This window comes from Scyliorhinus canicula, chromosome 11 (assembly GCF_902713615.1).
Source record: "Scyliorhinus canicula chromosome 11, sScyCan1.1, whole genome shotgun sequence".
NCBI lineage: Eukaryota > Metazoa > Chordata > Chondrichthyes > Carcharhiniformes > Scyliorhinidae > Scyliorhinus > Scyliorhinus canicula.
The window spans coordinates 59834739-59854001 of NC_052156.1; the positions used below are offsets into that span (position 1 = coordinate 59834739).

At 42.0% G+C, this 19263-nt stretch overlaps 1 protein-coding gene across 18 annotated transcripts in view; it reads right to left on the bottom strand.

Moving 5' to 3' along the window:
* foxp1b (forkhead box P1b) overlaps nt 1–19263 on the bottom strand; it is a 645688-nt gene that overhangs the window by 68104 nt on the left and 558321 nt on the right. For 15 of the 18 annotated variants that reach the window (XM_038810651.1, XM_038810658.1, XM_038810652.1 and 12 more), the window contains 5 exons: nt 12178–12261; nt 11445–11498; nt 1625–1826; nt 1354–1460; nt 826–927 (listed from right to left, as the gene is read on the bottom strand). In XM_038810651.1, the coding sequence (XP_038666579.1) occupies nt 826–927; nt 1354–1460; nt 1625–1826; nt 11445–11498; nt 12178–12261 (549 nt within the window). The remainder of the gene's footprint in view (nt 1–825; nt 928–1353; nt 1461–1624; nt 1827–11444; nt 11499–12177; nt 12262–19263) is intronic. The other 3 variants (XM_038810659.1, XM_038810660.1, XM_038810661.1) reach the window with 3 other exon arrangements.

Consider the following 19263-nt stretch of genomic DNA (forward strand, 5'->3'; position numbering starts at 1 on the left):
CACCCTTATCTGACTACGTATCCTCACAGAACCCGCTTCAACCCACGACTGTCAGCCCCTCACCCTACCACTGAAAATCTTCTTTAAACACTTACCCAAACACAGCAGCTGATATTGTAAAAGGGAGATGTGGGTGGGGGGTGTGGGGGGTGGTGAGCTCTTTTCACTGCTCCCGTTTGTCATTTCGCCCGGTGGATGGCTGAGCTATTGCAGCCAGGACAGGAATTCTGGACTGGAACATAAAAAGGAAAGGGCGCAGTGATCTTCGCAGTCAGCAGCAATCGTCCTAGCATTGTGGCTGACCGGAAGATTTGATATCTTCTTTCTTTATTCTACAGATTCCAGGTGAGCAGGCTCAGCTCCAACACTTGTGGCAAGCACAGACTATGGAATGAACTATGGTATGTGAAAGGACATGAAGCACAAGGACAAAGACTGCATCTTCTGTTTGCATTGCAAGGCAAACAGCCATTCTTTCATCTAATTAGTGGATCATGCCTGAACATTTGCAGCACATTTAGTTCAGATGGCAGGATGATTATCGACTATAGCTGTGTACTAGCAGTGTTGCATGTTTATTATATGCAAAATACAATAAAGACGCAGGCAAAAACATCTATTGTAGTTTCCTTCATCATAGTCTATAGATTAAAGGAATTTAATTGTGAGAGTCACAGCTTGGATTGATTGCTGAAAATTTGTGGCAAATACCCCAAAGTCAGATGCAATGTCATGTTTACTTTGAACAAAAGAATAGCTGGGATTCTTATTTTAACACAAGGAACTCGTTTGGAACATTTTATTTTTTAAATTATAATTAATTACCTTCCATGTAGCTGCATTGCGTCTGAAGTAGGCAAACATTCGTGTAAACCAGTTATATATTTCATTTAGTGTTAGCTGCTTTTCTGGAGATTCAAGAATTGCCTGAGACAAAAATACAGTTTGTGATATGACAATCATAGATGTTTCTTTTAATTAACAGGAGTATATAAACTTGAGGAAGAAATTCGTATTCTTAAATTATCTTATTTCAACACTAAGTGTGTTTTAATGTGGATAAAGAAAAATGTGAATTATGACAAAGATAATGGACCTTGACTAGATTATTTTCATAATTACCAAATTAATTTTCTTATAATTATGCATTTCTATTAAAGCAAATCTACAGTAAGATGCATAATACTTAGAGGTGCCTCAACATTTTCCGCATCAAGTCATTGTAATAACTTATCATTTGTTGTTTATCAATATACAAATCAGCTTTCGTGGGTTTTAAGCGTATGACAAAATTGTGTTCTTACTTAAAGTGTCTGAATGTCAAGATTTCAGAAATTCAAGAGCTGTACTCACCTGCCTTATTAATGAAGCATATGTGAAGGGAGGTCTAACATCTGCATTCTTGTAGAACTCTTGATTTTGAGCAATGTCTGTAAATAGGCCCAAACGTCTATTAAAGTCTAATGTATTGGGGAAAAAAGCAAATGGTTCTAAAGTTGCTCCACACAAAATGATTATTACAGCTGATTCATTCCATTATAATTTTAAAAGTAATCTTTCATCAGCTAATAATTACAAAGTAAAAGCTGAATACATCAATAACTTCCGGAACAAAAGGTCCTACCTGATGATATTGGCACATTGTACTTGTCTGGGTACCGCCTCCGGATGGGTCCCATGCTATGCATGCTGGTTGGGGTGATAACAGAGGGTCCCTGCGTGACAGGGGTGATGGGGGCTGTTGGTGTTGTAGGGGTGTGAGGTAAGCTCTGTGGCGATGCCTCGGATGCAGTCTTTGATAACGTGACATTTGATACCAAGTTCAGCTATGAAGACAGATTGAAGGTGAGATTTGGGTAATGGCGGAAAAAAAGGAGAAAGGGGAAAGCTTTAACAGGCTTGACAAATAACAGTGTGAATCACACCTACCACTGTGCTGCCACTAATAAGCTACAGAGGAAGCAGACAATCTCAGCTAATTAAAAGATGAAATTGTATTGAAAGGACTCTAATTAAGAGATGCTTATGGAGGTGATCTAATGATTAAACGCTGCATCAAACTGACCCCATCATCAGCCTATAGTGACACAAGATGTCTGAAGACTTTTTTTTTATCGAAACAGTAATTTTTTTTGAGGAGGCAGAGATATTCGCAATAATAGCTATGAGGTAAATTAATTAAAGTGGAGCTCTGAAGCCATTGTGGCTGTAAGCAGCTGTTCTGTTCTAGCTTGCAGTTGCAGCTATTCCAAACCAGCTCCAAATCTCAACAGAGGTACTCCAGTCAACTGGAAAATTTCTGACTGACCTCTGCTCTTGCTATTAATTTGGAGGAAAACTAATGACACAAATACATATTCCCACAAAATTGTTCTAATTGCTAATTTGCCAAAGGAACAGAGTTTCCAAATTAAATATGACTGCAGTCGGTAGAAAAGAAAGCACCAATCCGGGCATCATGGGGAAAGGTGTTTCATCTATGACAATCACTTGTGAATTGCGTTAACAAATTAATGGAATGTCAACTCTGTCAATTGCTTTGGAAGTGTCACTTTTCAATTTTTTTTTGATAACGGCATCAATTACTGCTGATGAGATTCAGCCTGCTGCAGCAATGGAGGCAGGAGGGTTCAGGTGAAAAGTGTATCACCCATGTTTAACACCTCACCCTTCTGCACCTCCTTGTTCACAAGTTCTCCAATTACCAGAGTCCTGCTAATAGTCATTATCTGGAGGTTATGCACTTGCTTACTTTAAAACACCACACAATTACAGAATTCCATCACAGATCAGCCCTATTAAATAACCTTTCCAAACACAAGTGAAGAACTATAAAGGCAAACAGACATGGTTTAGTTTAGCAATTTTCAAGCTATTCGATTTTCTTTTAGATCGCTTGGTTCACAGCATAGTAAATAAAATTTTAATCACAAGCCTCGTTCTCTGTCAAATATTAAGACAAGGGAAGCATGATGTAATTATATAAACTTGAGATTTGTTATCTACAAAAACAAACAAAAATAGTTTTCATAACATGCTTTAAAGAATCTAATGAATATTTAAATAAGGACAAAAGCTGTATTTTCTTTTACACAATATCTACATTCCCTAACAAAGGAATAAGTATTCCCTAATAAAGGAATAAGTAATGTGTTGTCAGTACAATATGATGTTGTGTTCACTGATATAATATAAAAGTATTAGGTTATTTCAAAAAGTGTCATGGAAAAAGCTGTGACAAAATGGGCATGTGCAGCAGCACTCCCTCACTTAAAACACCCAATATACTTTACCCTGATATCTAGAAAATAGGATATCACCTTTTAACAATAGTTAAGAATGCTTGTTTTTTACTTCAATTAGCTCTGGGTAAATGCCAAGACTTTAAAAAAAAATGACTGTAGACAGCCAGGAAACTGGAGCACTGCCTCATCCTCTTGCTATTTTCATGACTTTTAGCAGCGCCACTTACTTTTGGCCGAATTTGACATTAATATTTATTTTCTTTTATAATATTCTTACTAAATCTTTAAAATGAGACAGTTCTTTCAACAAAACTGGTCACCATTTAAAAAAAAACAGAATTTCTAAGCAGTATGAATCACATTCAAATTAACTATCTTTGGAATGTTGCTTTGAAAGCATTTTCCACCAGAATTATTTACTTTAACTCCTGCTCAGGTATTTCCCATATCACACCTTTTTCCACCAGTTGAACAAATTTAATATAGAAATGAATGAACCTTCAAGACAGCATTCACTGCATATTGCTTCCTGCAGCTGCAGCAGCTCCCTGAGACAAACATTAATTGTTGTATTGATCACCTGCTAGGTGTTCTGAACAGGTTTAGAAGTACTGTTCATAAATCCCTGGCAAGTATGTTTTATCCTTTGCTATAGATATTACTTTTACTATTAACAATGTAAAATAAGAAATGTATAACAGTTCATGGAAACATCTTATAAAGTGTGAAGTTAATTTTGGTCTGTCTGTAAACTGCCAGATTGAATAAAGTTGTAATTGTAAACTGCAATCTTTTAACAACAAAAATTGGTATTCTCAGCTTCCTTTAAAAGGTAGCACTTAATGATGCATAATTCTGCTAATAAACAGTATGCTTACATTCTGACATCTGTTACCCAGCATGATGATTAATCATCAGAGCCCACTTCTCCTTGATAATAAGACAATATTAATATTTATCAATTGCATGGGTTATTCTGTTCAAAATCGGAATATAATTACCCAGTTAGCAAGCATGCAAACTGAAACTCACTGACAATGGAACGCAGGTTAACTATCAATACATTTTGTGTTGGGATGCCAATTGAAATTGCTACATAAACTTCAATTTTGAAAAGCAAAATATTTATAAGCAAAACAATATGTGTGCTCCATTGATACCCTGAACTGTTACTGCCAAGTGTTTTACACTCCAATTTACAGTCTTTTGATGGTAAAAAAAAAGCAATGAAATCCAGACATCATTCAGTGTCTGGTATATTTTCTGTATGTTGACTAGAATTTATAATGTTGAGGACTTATTAAAATCCTTACTCTGGAGATAAAGAAAAGATTTGGAATAAGTACAGGCTTAAAACTTAATCACTATCACACATGAGTAAGATCTTTAAAAATCCTAATACAATGGTACAGCCAATCTGTGCTTTTGACAATGGAAAAGCTAAGGCTGAATGGCTATTGTTTCTCTATGTTAGAAATTCCATTATTTGCGAACTACCAAGACTATGTAACATTATGCTGTATATATGGTTGTTTTATTTCCAGTGGTGTATGACTTGCACTGCATCATTCCTGCTGGAACTATTTTTTCAACACTCATGTCATATGTCACTAAAAGGCTGTCATTCAAAGCACTGCTCAATTCCTAAACAGAGCCAGAAAACAGTTCTGAATCTTGAGGCTTGTCTCTTTCTTAAATTCACTTGGTTTGGTTGGATGAGCTAACAACATCTCTCAACCAAACCAATAAAAAAAGCACCACTATGTAACAGAGTACTTATCTTTCATGGGAAGAGGATCGGGAAATTGGGAGGACCCGACACCAAACTGTCTTATGTTTCTGGCTGGAGTCACGAGCAGTTGGTTCAAACAAAATGCAATATTATCTTTGAAAACATTAACTATCATTTATACAAAGTCCATTTTAAGACAGAATTATAATGTCCTCATAACATGTGTAGATTTTACTGTAGACAAATTTAACTATTCTGAGGTAGCATGTCTGCCCAGTGAAGAATTTGCAATAGATTTCTTATAGCTATTTTTGAAATGTCACAGGAGGGTTTATTTTTTTCACCCTGTACATTTAACTCCTCAGTGTCACACTTACTCAGTTATTCCCCAACTGGGCATTTGAATAAACTAGCATTATCATATCTGAACAATATGAAAAGTGCTGAAGTGATTGTGATAGGACCACCTACCCAGACCATAGCAATCACTGATTGGGATTGTTTAGCAGTTACCCTATAATGTACATATTTCCCTTGACAATACTACTGGTGTTCTGCCAGCTGAAATCATTTATACATTCCATTTGTGATCTTGGGTAGTTTCAATTTAGAAATAGAACAGCACTCACTCAAAACTTAAATATACACATGGCAACCTAAAAAGCTAGCAAAAAGCAAGCAAAAAGCCTTTAAAACAAAAATCTGACAAAGCCTTGGTAAAGCTGACAAATGTTTAAAAATTGCTCTGAAAATAAGCCTGTGAAATAAAAAAAACCATAGAACTGCAGAGAGGCATAGCCAACATTCCATTCTTAGCAATCAAGAAAAAAAAAAATGAGGAAATAAAAAGAGGAATACTAAAAGAGTGAGTGCACACCACCCCCAGAAAACAAGAATAAAAGAGTTTATTTGCTACATTTTCTAGGGTATTTAAAACCTATACTGAACATAAACATGACAATTTTAAATCCAAAGCAAAGAGATGCTGGCTGGATTTTAATGAAAGTGATTTTCTATTTGCCACTTAGGGAATACGTCTTTATTGGTCCATGATGGGTTAGCACAGTAAGAAGCCTTACAACACCAGGTTAAAGTCCAACATGTTTGTTTCAAACACTAGCTTTCGGAGCACTGCTCCTTCCTCAGGTGAATGATTTAAATGGTATTTTATTACTCCAGTAATACCCCAGATTTTCATTCCCTGCTCTGTGAACCCGATCTTGTAAAAATGGCCGCCCATTGTTGGGATTTTCATTCTGGGGGGAGTGAGCTGGATTGGAAGTTGGGCCTGTCACTCCCGGAACGAGTGCAGAGGCTGTCAGGTGCGAAGACGGCTGGGCAGAAGTTGCACTTCTGTGCTTCGGTGCTTTGAATGACTTAAAAGGATTAAAACAAGATATACTCCTACAACCCACACACTTCGATCCTCCACAGACTCCCCATGCGTCATCCATGACAACCTTTGCCAACACAAACCACCACACCCCCTATGCCCCTCTATCCATACCTCATGACCCCTCATATCCTCTGTGTCTCCCACACCTTCATGGGCTTTATATCCCCATTACCAACTTAGTGCCGATTAATGCTCCCCACGCACCACCCTTTGCCCATAGTTCCTTGACAGTTTTGACATTCCATTGACAACTCTAAGACGAATCCTTGATGATTTGACAGTTCCTTGCCAGTTTTGACAGTTGCAGAGTTTCTGCCAGACGATGGTGAAAATCCCAGAAATTGCTGGAAAGTCTACATCCCACTCCTTTGACCAAGCATTTCCTATTTTTGGGGGCAGGGCTTGAGTCAGGCCGGTGTTCAAGCATGCATGATTTACAGAAGCAGCTGGCCATTTAAATCTGGGCTATTGTTTTCTTGGGAAAGAAAATGATTCTCTCCATGTTTAAAACAATGATATGCAAGATTACGTTTTGATTTATTGACCAACTAATCATTGCAATCACCTCCACCCTAACACTTCTTTGGGGCGGGCACAAAGGGATCTTCTAGTCAAATAATTATTTTTGTTAAATGGCACTTTTGTCTTTAAATAAGATTGTATAAAACACAATCAAAAATCTAAAATAGTGAAATTTGAAAAAAGCTACAATCATTGCCACTCTAACTTCCAAAATGCCACTTCCAGTTAAAATTCCACCAGGCTGCAGTCTCAAGGTTCGGAGACTGGCTTTGGTCCTAGCTGTATTCGAGGCCATAAGATATGTCCTGCAATGATGTACAAGATTCAGTTCAGTGCAGGGTAGATTAAAATTCCCCAAATCAGAAGTTAGTCAAATAGATGTTGGTCAGTTTGCAGGCTATTAGGCACAAATGTCCAAATATCTGGAAAAGATCCTTGTGGCTGAAGTTGTCCCAAATGGTTTAAAGCACCTACCAGATGCAGCTATCCACAATCTGGAGAAATTCAATGTATGTCACTTTGAAAACAAAATTTGGTTTCGCAGCAGCCAAAACTTTCAGCACAATGTGTGACATTTGGTACCAAAACGATGTCTGCACCATGCACAAACACAATTCTGGGGCAGCTGGTCCTGCGTGCCATTTTGTTGGTTGTTAGCCCAGACACTATGAGCATGCACTGGAATTCTGCAGTATGGTTAGATTGCGAGATCAGGCAGAGTGCAACATTAGTTTGGCCTGACCTGAACCACTCCAGTTAACACCCTAATTTACCCTCTCCATGCTGCATTATTGCTGGGTCTTGGGTCCACAACTATGGTAAAGGAGTTGGCCACCATTTCTTTGCTGGAAAAGATGAACTCCAAACTCTGTGTAAAGCACTATGCAAGGTTCATACTGGACTCCATGTTCTTTGGAGATGGCTGTAGGCTCTCTAGCAAGCCTGCCAATGCACCTACCATTTGCCTGAGCATACCCATCAGCCCTTTCCTGTACCCTATGCCATCAACATCCTCATCTGAGTTTTCGACAGCAGAAATTGTGCCCAAACCCACCCTCTGGATACCATCTCTCTGCTTTTGCTGCAGAGCGACTTGCTGCCTGTAGATCCTGCCTCTCTATTTTATTCTCTAAAGTATGTGCAGTGTCAGCATCTGAGTTCATAGCTGTGAGTGTCTTGTACCACTTCCACTTCATGCTCCTGTACCACTGCCTAGCCAGGTGGCAATTCCTGGGTATCTGAAAGGAGAAAGGCATGAGAATAAGGCTGCAGTGAGGGAAAGAGCACATTTAGACCCTCTGCAATTTATAAATCTGTAGAGATCATTAGTTTGCAGGGGTGGGGGAACAGTGGGATCTGGAGGAGGAGGATTAGGTATGAGTATACCATCACAGCCAGTATTTTTAATTCCATCACTAGCCATAGCACCAGATGTATCACCCAATGATAGGAAACACCGTCACCTCAATGAGGGTAAGGACATGCAGCTGTGCTTGCCCCCCCCCCCCCCCCCCCCCCCCCACCCCCCACCAGTTAGGCGCTGCTGCCTGTGCTTGGGTCTTACTTTGTCCTGCCAGAGAGAGAGGGGAAAGTTTGTTGTTGATTTAACCTGTTTGGGTCATATGTCTGTTATAGTGGAATAGTTGACAATATGTGCACCCTGTTGAAAGTTGATGTGAGGCAGCGCTAAGCATGTAACGATGAGGATAAGCCAGATGGTCATGTTTGGCACAGGGAATGTTGGTGGCTGAATTAAGGAAGTAGGCTGGTATGGTGTCTTCAGTCATGTGAGTATTTGAAAGTGTATTCCCTCACTGACCACAGGTGAGATCACTGAACTACTTATGATACTATCTAGGTTCCCGGCTATACTGCTGGTATTAGCCTTGATGGGTATCTGCTCCCAATGTCTTCAGAGTATCTGTCTGGAAGATGAACTAGTTCCTGTGGGTAGAAGACCTCTCTCTGCCTGTTGGCCTCGTGCACCAAGGACCCTATGTTGCATTGGAGAATGCTCTTCATCCTGTTCCAACATTATGCTGTGTTCCTGCTCAAACAAAATTGCCAGCCACATCCAGCATCTGCTGCAGCTTTAAGTACTGCAGGGTAGGTTCAACCCTCGCTAACCCTGCATGAACTTGATACCCCTGCTGAGGCATGTAGCCGTTCAACAAAGCATTTGGCACTGGCTGTATGCTAACATCATGGTAATGAGCAGATAGTAAAAAGCTTGTGTGCAGACTGCATTGGAAGGAATGGCCATTAAAATGCCCAGTGCCTGTTTTTCAGGGCTATTCAATTGGTTCCCCCTTTCTTTCTACTGGTTAAATGTAAGTAATCATTATTAATTTATGATGCAAGTTTTCTTGCAAAAGGAACTCTGACGATGGGAGGCAAAATACAATGTTAAGTTTATTTTGAAGAAGCATTTCAATTTCTAACATTTACCCGAATTTCTCCATGTTTGGCACATTATAAAATTAAAATAAATAAAAACTACTGTTGCCTGGAATTGAGCAGAACAATCAAAGAGGGAGATATCTTTGGGGTAATTTAAGTTCAAGAGCTATAGAATCCGAACAGGAGTGACGACAGGAACACACATTAGGGTAGGAATTAACGACAGGTTTATTACAGTGTACACAAAACTAAGAAGGAATCATAGAATTTACAGTGCAGAAGGAGGCCATTCGGCTCATCGAGTCTGCACTGGCCCGTGGAAATATCACCCCACTTAAGCCCACACCCGTAACCCAGTAACCCCACCTAATCTTTTTTGGGCACTAAGGGCAATTTATCACGGTCAATCCACCTAACCTGCACATCTTTGGACTGTGGGAGGAAACCGGAGCACCCAGAGGAAACCCACACAGACACAAGGAGAACGTGCAGACTCCATACAGACAGTGGCCCAAGACGGGAATTGAACTTGGGACCCTGGAGCTGTGAAGCAACTGTGCTAACCACTGTGCTACCGTGCTGCCCATGGTATAGAATTATAAAGATTATAACTCCTCTCCCCGAAAGGACAAGGTTTTTATGTGTGGATTTCTCTTGTTCAGGGGATAAACAAATGGAGCACAGTCCTTGGCCCCCAAGAGGGTTATAACAAGACCAAAGGGTAACTTTCAATTTTAAGTACTTAGCCTATGCATCAGAATCATTATAATTCTCTCTTACTGATAAGGTGGTGGTATTGTTTTGGTATGCGTCACATGTTTCATTTTAAGTAAAAAGTAATCATGAGAATTGTGGCAATACGACTTGTTCGAATTACTTATTCACTGCATGTCACTGCATCCTCGTCACAATTTATCTGAATAACCATCAGTTTACCCATTCTTGTATGATAATCTTCGCAAATCCCTCTGCCCCATTCCAACTTTTGGGATCCAAACCACAATCGCAACTGAGTCAATTTTACAATTTTATTACAAATTGCAATAATTCATTTTGCAACATCTTTGACAGAGACTTTTCAGCTTAACTTCTGTCTGCCTATTCTGGTGAATGCAATTTATATCAGCATTTGAAGGTTAGTACTTCTGTCGATCTTGTCCATACTTCTTTCTCAATCAACAGCACCAAAAAACAGATTAATTAGTAATTTTTCTCATCGTCTTATAGGACATTGCTGCGTGCAAACTTGCTGTAGTATTTGTCTACACAACAATGACTGCACTTCGAGAGTAATTTAGGATATCTTGCAGTAATGATAAGATGCTATGTAAATGCAAGTTTCTTTCTTTTCTTTTAAAGCAGACCAAGCAGGCCAGCAGCACGGTTCGATTCCCGTACCAGCCTCCCCGGACAGGCGCCGGAATGTGGCGACTAGGGGCTTTTCACAGTAACTTCATTGAAGCCTACTCGTGACAATAAGCGATTTTCATTTCATTTCATTTTCAAAATGCCACCTTGCAGGCTTCATATTTACGCATCAAGAATCAAATTTAACAGCTTACTTCTGACACCGGAACATTTTGTTATTAAATCTTTGAAAGATATTTTCCTAATCGTGACTAATATTAAAACACGGTGTGAATCATTTTGCTCCTCTTTATTCAACATCTACTCTGCACAGATGAGCCACTAGCTTTCCATTATCTTGCATCAACACATATTGACTGAAGATGCAAGTGGCAACTAAAGGCCCAGTCATGCTCAATTAATTCTCACATATTGATGCTGAATGATACTGTTGTTGGCTGGGTACCTTCAGAGACTGAATAATACATGTTTCAAGCAAGAAATAAGGTAATCTTTCCATTATAATTGATTAGTTCATTTAAAGAATTACAGGACGGTAGCAGAATAATGATTATGATGTAATCTGCTACCTGTTAACATTAAGTGGAACTACTTTTTTGTATGAACATTATTAGAAGTTTATTGAACTGCATGGTAAATCCTTATTAGGTTTTTCAGGCCTTAGTTTTCTTTCCCAATTTAAGCCAAGAACCACATTCATTCTGTGTGTCGGCGCGCGTGTGTGTTTGTCAGTGCACAACTGTATTATGTACAGCTATTAGGTTACAAATTATTTATTTACCTTATTCTTTGGAATGGTCAAACATAGCTCCTTGATTTTAGGCGTCAGAAAAATCTTAGAAAAAAGAATTAAAAATTGTATTTTCACTTTTTTTCTCATTTCGGAAAGACTAATTTCTCCCATCCCCCACGGGAATATTCTGTTAATACGCTCTCTTCCTTTAACTAGAAGGAAGGGTCGAGTGCCTTTCTCTATGATTGCCATCCACACCCCTCTACTGATCAGCTGACAGGGAGTACAGCCTGTAGGATGGAAAAAGTTGTGCAAGTATTCTGAATCCATAATCCAGAGTGGCCTTAGGGTTTACTACTCAGTACTCCAAATGGTAATACGGGCAAGAGCTGATTTAAATCATGCAATAAAGGTATGTATGGTCAAACACCAATGAGTAGGCAATTAAATATGAAACCTCTGGTTGGGACCTTAATATTTACCAACATTATACCCAACATTTTATACTTCATTAAAATTGTTGACACTAAAATGTCCACAGCTGGAGTGGCATGACTGACCAGCAGTGGAATAATTATTTTTTTAAAAACAGATGAACTGTTGAATCTGCCTACAACTGTGAGCCAGCTGGATGCACAGATAAAATAACGCAAGTAAAACATCATGGAAGTTTAAAGTAAGTCAGTAATCCAAAACTGCTCAGAATCAAGAATATGCAGAAATTGGTGCATGTGTTGATCATTCTAAGCATTTTTCACCTTGCCCATAGATCGCTACTTACAGGCTGAGGAGTAGATTTTGGTTCAGTTGACTTCACATGCAGGTGTGTCATCATAGCTTGCAGGCGCTCTTTATCTTTTGCAAGCTGCAGAAATAAAACATTTTAGCTTCCGAAGTAAAACCACAACAATAAAAAACAATAAAGACTTATGAATCAGCCTTATTAAAACTTTGAGTCTCTGAAAATCTGATCTTTTTACACATACTGCATTTTCTAACATGTGAAAATTTAAATGAATGGGTTGATTAATGAAAAAGGTGATTTGTAGTCTTCCTGTAATATATTTTTACATACCAGATATCAACATAGACCAGAAGGAATAGGGGTCAGAGCAGGCCATATGACCAATTACATGACAAGTTACATACAGACGTAGATTATTTTATAGCAATTCTGCTGAAGCACCAGAATATCAAACATCTGTCAGGTAATTTTAAGTGCAATTCAAATTCAACATCGATGAGTACATTAAATGGGATGAGAGCATCGTACACCCCACCAGATTTGGATTCCATGGAAGTCAGTAAGGGGTTATCGATCCATCATCACCTGATTTTCATCCACTCCAAAATTGAATTTCGTCCCCGGTATAAGTTAAATGCTTGATCTAAAATTTTCATAACAAAGTAACAATATAACTAAGAAATAGGACCAGGAATAGGCCATGTGGCCCATTGAGTCTGCCCCTCATAACCCTTCACTCTCTTGTCAATCAAAAATCTATCCAACTCAGCCTTGAATATATTCAACAACCCAGCCTCCACTGCTCTCTGGGGAAGAGAATTTCAAACACCAACAATACTCTCAGAGAAGTAATTCCTTCTAATCTTGGTTTTAAATGGGAGACACCTGCGGCTGAATTATTCACTGCCCATCGCCGGCGGCAATTGTAATTAGGCAGAGAATAGCACGCAAGTCAAAAATCACAATTTGCGGCTGGTGCCAATTTTGCCCCCATGGTCCAGTCTCCTGTTTGCGGTGGTATCGAGCTGTGTGCCCCGCACCCGCAGACCAATACAAAATTATTATTTGCATGGATTTAAATATCATTTGTGGATTGGACGCTTCATGCTCCACCCCTCTGTGATGCTACACCCCTCTCAGGCTGAAGTCACGCAGGTGCAAATTGGTCCAAGTACTTACAAGCGGGGACCGGGCGCCATGGCATTTGAGGGGGAGAGAGAGACTATGTTCTGTAAATGTTCAGAGAGCCTCCGGTAATGTGAGAGCCCATCCAGGCCGCCTCTCTGGAAAGCCTCATGCCCCAGCAGTATCATCAACGGGATGGGTGTGGCCATGCTCAATTACTGGCACACCATGTGTTCACACTGCTCAGAAGTGCAGCAGCACCACAGAGGAAGCAGGATATTAGCAGAGCTCACCCCAACCTGCACTGCGGGCCTCAGAACCCTGCCAGCACACTCCCCCTCTCAGGACAGAGGCCTCACCAGAGACCTCCACCCCTCAGGATCACGAGCTGTTTCTTCCTGGTGAGGCTGACAGCATTGACATGCGTGAGCTCCAGAGGCTTTTTTTTCAAAATTCATTTTTGTGATGTTGATGTTGAGAGTTAGGCCAGCATTTATTGCCCATCCCTAGCTGCCCTTCAGAAGGTGATGGTGAGCTGCCTTCTTGAACCTCTGCAGTCCCTAAGGTGTAGGTACACCCACAGTGCTGTTATGGAGGGAGTACCAGGATTTTGACCCAGCGACAGTGAAGGAACAGGGTTATCTGAGTCCCCTGGCTCTGCCAGTCCTGGCAGCTCCTCATTGTCTGCACCATGGTGTCGACGCCCTCAGCGATGCTCCTCAATGACTGGGCCATGCTTTGGAGTGCCTCGGCAATGTCTATCTGTGTGATGTTCTATGAAGTATATAATGGCATGATGGGAAAACTGGTCAACTATTGGGTACAATGAAAGAAAAACTGACTTTGCATGACCTAAAGCACAAATAAGAGAAGATCAGAGAAGGTCAAGTTGTTCCAAAATGCCTGGGCTCTGTAAATTCTGATAAGACTAACTCGTCATAACCCAAAGCAGTCTAAATACGACAAGATAGGGCCAGAACAAGTCTCCTCCAATTCTTAAACATGCGATCAAAAGACAAGATAATGGTATGAGACCCAGAGTCCTGAAAGGTCAGCAAGGTGATGCCTGTTTTAGGATATTGCTTATGTTTTTACTTCTGATCGAATTCCTGACCAAGCTGTAGTCACGTAATCCTGATTCTGATAATGTATAAATATTGAGCGGATTCTCTGTGAAAGCGCGGACTTGAGAAGGAAACAGCAGTTTTTACTGACTGTTCTCTGACTTCAAGTTTCAGCCATTTCTGCATGCAGCTGTAATTCGTAAATAAAGCTTTGTTTTGTTTTCTTAACGAGCGTTGTTGAATCTTTCTATCACAGTCCAGAAGCGGGAAAAATATTGACTTCGACACAGATTCTCTACAGAATTACTCCTCAAGAGTCCAATTTCTGCCTCAAGACTGGTAGAATGACATCTGCACCAAGGACATGTCCCTCATTGACTGTGAAATGATGTTGAGGCCCTGAGCCATGGATATCACAGACTGAGCCATGCCATGGGCACCACTCAAGATGCTGATGCTGTGATCCAGGTTTTCCACTGCGGACGCCACCCTAGCAGTGTAGACCTTAGTGCCATGCATCTTCTCCAGCACCCGTAGCCTTTGGGACTCCTCCAGTCAGCTATGCACTGGGGGAGTCCGGATGTTGCTGACACCCTCGCCCGAATCTCATGGCTATGTCCCATCATCCGTGCCAGCTCTGGGAGGCTTGGCATCTGACTGGGACCCAGTTGAGTCCTGAGATCTAGCAATCCTCCGCCTGTTATCTCGCTTGAATGTTCCTGCCTTCACCTGATGTGTATCAGCAACTGTGTGGTGCTCAACAGATTGTGCCCCAGAACCCTGTCACTAATAATGCCCAATGAGGCATGTCTCTCTGTGCTGATGGAGGGTGCGGGTGCCAGCTGTGATACATCGATGGTGGCCTCTTCAGAGCTCTCCTCTGAAGTGGTCTCTTGGGTGGCGGGGGGGGGGGTGTGAGGGTTCAAAACGTCACCGGATGGCCCGGCCCATTAGATGGAGATCCTGCAAGAGAATGGACATGTCGGCAGTGAGAGGGCGGGATCATTTTGTCTGACATGAACAACTCATCAGGGTGAAGGGGCAATGGATCCTCACAAATCACTGACTGCTCTCTCCCTATACAACCCCGCGATTTCCAGGGCCCGTTTTTCATAGGGGTGAGGAATTGAACCTCAGGTGGTCTGCCCCCCATCTTGGCCCTTTCCTGCTTATTATGGGCTGTCTTCTCTTGCGGGGAAAAAGAGAGGGCATTGTGAGCCGCATGCTTGATGGGTAAGGGGTGTCTATAGCAGGTGGCATGTGCGGGCACCGGATCTGGACGTGAAGGGATTGTGCTGGTGGGTACCAGTGGATTCTGAGGAGAAAGCACGTAAATCAGATGTGGGGGGAGTGCGATGTATCAGCCAGTGATTTTGGGGGGGGGGTTTGGGAATTTGAGGGGTGGCAGGAGAGGGGTGGTAACTTACACTTGCAGCTTGGTGGAGATTGTTGGTCTACTTCCAACATTGCATAGCAGTCCTTCTTGTCATGTTGCCTGCACTGACAGCCCTGTCACTGCCTCCCAGGTGGTTTTGGTGACCCTGCTGCTGGTCTCTGACCCGCTCGGGGAAATAGAATATCCTGTCACGCATTGATGCCGTTGAGAAGCCTTGTGAGGTCGGCATCCCCAAAGTGTGGAGCAGGTCTGCCACACTTGTGTGTTGTCTGAGTGAGTGGTGAGGGTGCGTTTAAAAGCAGCTGCCCCTTGTTAGCAGCGAGGCGCTGAGGTGTGAGTCTGACAACTCAGACGGCGAGGCAGCCAGTAAAAGCGAGAAGCTCGTGGGGGCTTGTTTCCTCCAATGCAGCCATGGAGAAACACCTTGCCAATCGCTCCCAAAATGACTCTTAAAAATATTCCCATTAAATCGTGCCCGTAGTCTCCCAAACTGAGAATTCAGACCCTTATTTTGAAGCTGTGCCCCCTTGTTCTTTCAGCATCTTCCCGGTTCAGCCTGCTCAGAATCTTATGTTTTCTAGATTCAATGAGTTTATATTGAACCTTTGCTCACGAGACAAGGCCCTCATTCCAGCTGAGTGAACCTTCTCTGAACTGCTTCCAATGCAAGTAGATCCAGGTTAGGCGGATTGGCCATGATAAATTGCCCTTAGTGTCCAAAATTGCCCTTAGTGTTGGGTGGGGTTACTGGGTTATGGGGATAGGGTGGAGGTGTTGACCTTGGGTAGGATGCTCTTTCCAAGAGCCGGTGCAGACTTGATGGGCCGAATGGCCTCCTTCTGCACTGTAAATTCTATGCAATCTCTCCTTAGGCATGGTGACCAAAATTGCATACAATACTTGTTGCAGTTTCACAAATGTTGTGTACATTTTGAGCAAAGCTTCCCTACTTTTATACTCCATTCCCCTTACAAAATCTTTTGTGCTTCATGTACAAGAAACCTTGGTCCCACATGTATGCAATCTCTCTCTATTTAAACAACATTCGGCTTTTCTATTTTTCCTCTCAAAGTGGACAATTTCACATTTACGCCATCGGGGCACTGGGGGGTAGCAGCTTCGTTGGGGGACCCGTACAACTTCCTGCGATTAGAGAAGATAAAGTATGAGTTAAGGGGCTCTTCGGGGGGGGGAGGGGGTTTAAGGAAAGGTGGGGAATGTTTGTGATCGTGTTTGAGGGGCTGTTCGTCGCAGGGGAGGGGGGGGGGGGGGGGGAGGTGAAAAAGAGGAAAAATCTGTAGACTGTATAGTTGATTGTAGGGAAGCATGTTTCCCAGGATGTTTGTTCACTGTAACCTGTTCTGATACATGTTTGTAATAAAATACATTAAAAATAAATACTTCACACTTTACTCCGTCTGCCAATTTTTTGCCCAATCCATAACTTACCGATATCCCCACTCTTTGCTTTCTATTAATTAACCAATCCTCTATCCATGCTACTACTTTACCCTTAATGCCATGCATCTTTATCTTATGCAGCAACCTTTCTCAGTGACACAGGAGCATGAAGTGGAAGAAAAGCAAGAGACTGAGGAGGAAAAAACACTGCCACGTGTCATGCTGAGCCACCAGCTCAGAATCCGGCACTGAACATACTTCAGAAGATCTGCATGTGTTGAGTGACCAGGCATGAGTGAACTGCAGGCAGGGCATATACAAAGTTAGCATAGAAGCCAGTTCCCGAGAGAGAAAGGCCACAGACCAATTCTGTTGCAAAGAACTCAGATGAAGATTTTGATGGGGTTGCATGCAGAAAAGGTTTGATCAGCTTGCACCAAGGTATGCTGGGTATGTTGGCGAGCCTGTGGGAAAGTCTGTCAAGGTGCCCAATTCCATGAGAATTCTTGCGGATCTATGACAAAAGAATGTCTGGTGGCCAATGTCTCAGTTTCAATGCAGCACAAGCAGAATCCACCCAACATTGGAGTACTGCAGTGCAAGTCCAGACTTAAGTCATTGGATTTTAGCTTGTTGTCATGTAGGGTTAAGACAGCTACAATCATGGGTGCTGCCACTAATATTCAAAGGGGCTCGCCAAGATTTTGTGACAGTCCAGTAATTTGCCTTCCAACGGGCTACTAGGACTGCTTAGGCACTGCTCCGGGGGGGTGGGAGAGGCTCCGACAAAACACAAACCTGCTGTCCATCCTCTGGGTGAAATGTTGCCTCCTTTTATCGATACCACTCCACCAGAGCCATTGTTATTTATTGCCCATCAGCCAGCCAGCCATCCCAGGTTGATCCAGTTCGACCAGGATCTTCTCAGGACAGAAATGCATGAAATCAACCAGCAAAGCCGTCTGCAGTTTGCTGCCTTCCCCAGCAATGCTCCACTTGGGAAGTACTGCACAGGAGCACTAGGTTAGGCAAAGGCGTCTGAAACTCAGGCAGTGAGTGGATGCACAAGGGGGATTAGACGACTTTTGCAGGAAATATTGAATGTTGAGAATGTTGTTTTGTGGTCGTTTTTCTTTCAGCAGTGTGGCGAAGAGGACAATTTGATGTTCAGTGTTAGAGGTAAGGCAAGGTGTTGTCGAATGTGACTTTTTAAAATTAATTCATGGGATGCGGGCATCACTGGCAAGGCCAGCATTTATTGCCCATCCCTAATTGCCCTTGAGAAGGTAACAGTAAGCTGTCTGCTTAAACTGCTGCAGTCAATGTGGTGTTGGTACACCCACAATGCTATTAGGGAAGGAGTTCCAGAATTTTAACCCAATGACAGTGAAGGAACGGCGTTATATTTCCAAGTCAGGATGGTGAGTAATTTGGAGGGGACCTTCCTTGTGCTGGTGTTCCCATGTATCTGATGCCCTTGTCCTTCTAGATGGGTAGCGGTCATAGGTTTATAAGGTACTGTCTAGATGGTAGCGGTTGTGGATTTAGAAGGTGCTGTCTAAGGAGGCTTGGTGAATTCCTGCAGTGGACCCTGTACATGGTACACACAAGCCATTCTTTCTGGAAGCTACTGTCTGTCAGTGGTGGAGGGATTGTGGAAGGGGTGCTAATCAAGCAGGATGCTTTGACCTAAATGGTGTTGAGCTACTCGAGTGTTGTTGGAGCTGTACTCATTCAGGCAAGTGGAGAGTATTCATACTCTTGACTTGTGCCTTGCAGATGGTAGACAGGCTTTGGGGGAGTCAGGAGGTGAGTTACTCTCCACCGGATTCTTAGCCTCTGACTTGCTCTTGTAGCCAGAGTATTTACATGGTTAGCTCAGTAAATTTCTGGTAATCACCAGGATGTTGCTAGTGGGAGATTCAGCAATGGTACTGCCATTGAATGTCAAGGAGCGATGGCTAGATTCTCTCTTGTTGGAGATGGTCATTGCCTGGCACTTGTGTGGTGCACATGTTACTTGAGACTCGTCAGTCTAAGCCAGGTCTTGCTGTGTTTGGACATAGACTGCTTCAGTATCTAAAGAACCCATTGTAGCTGTGTTCATTGCTACCACAGTCAGATTAGCCAATCACA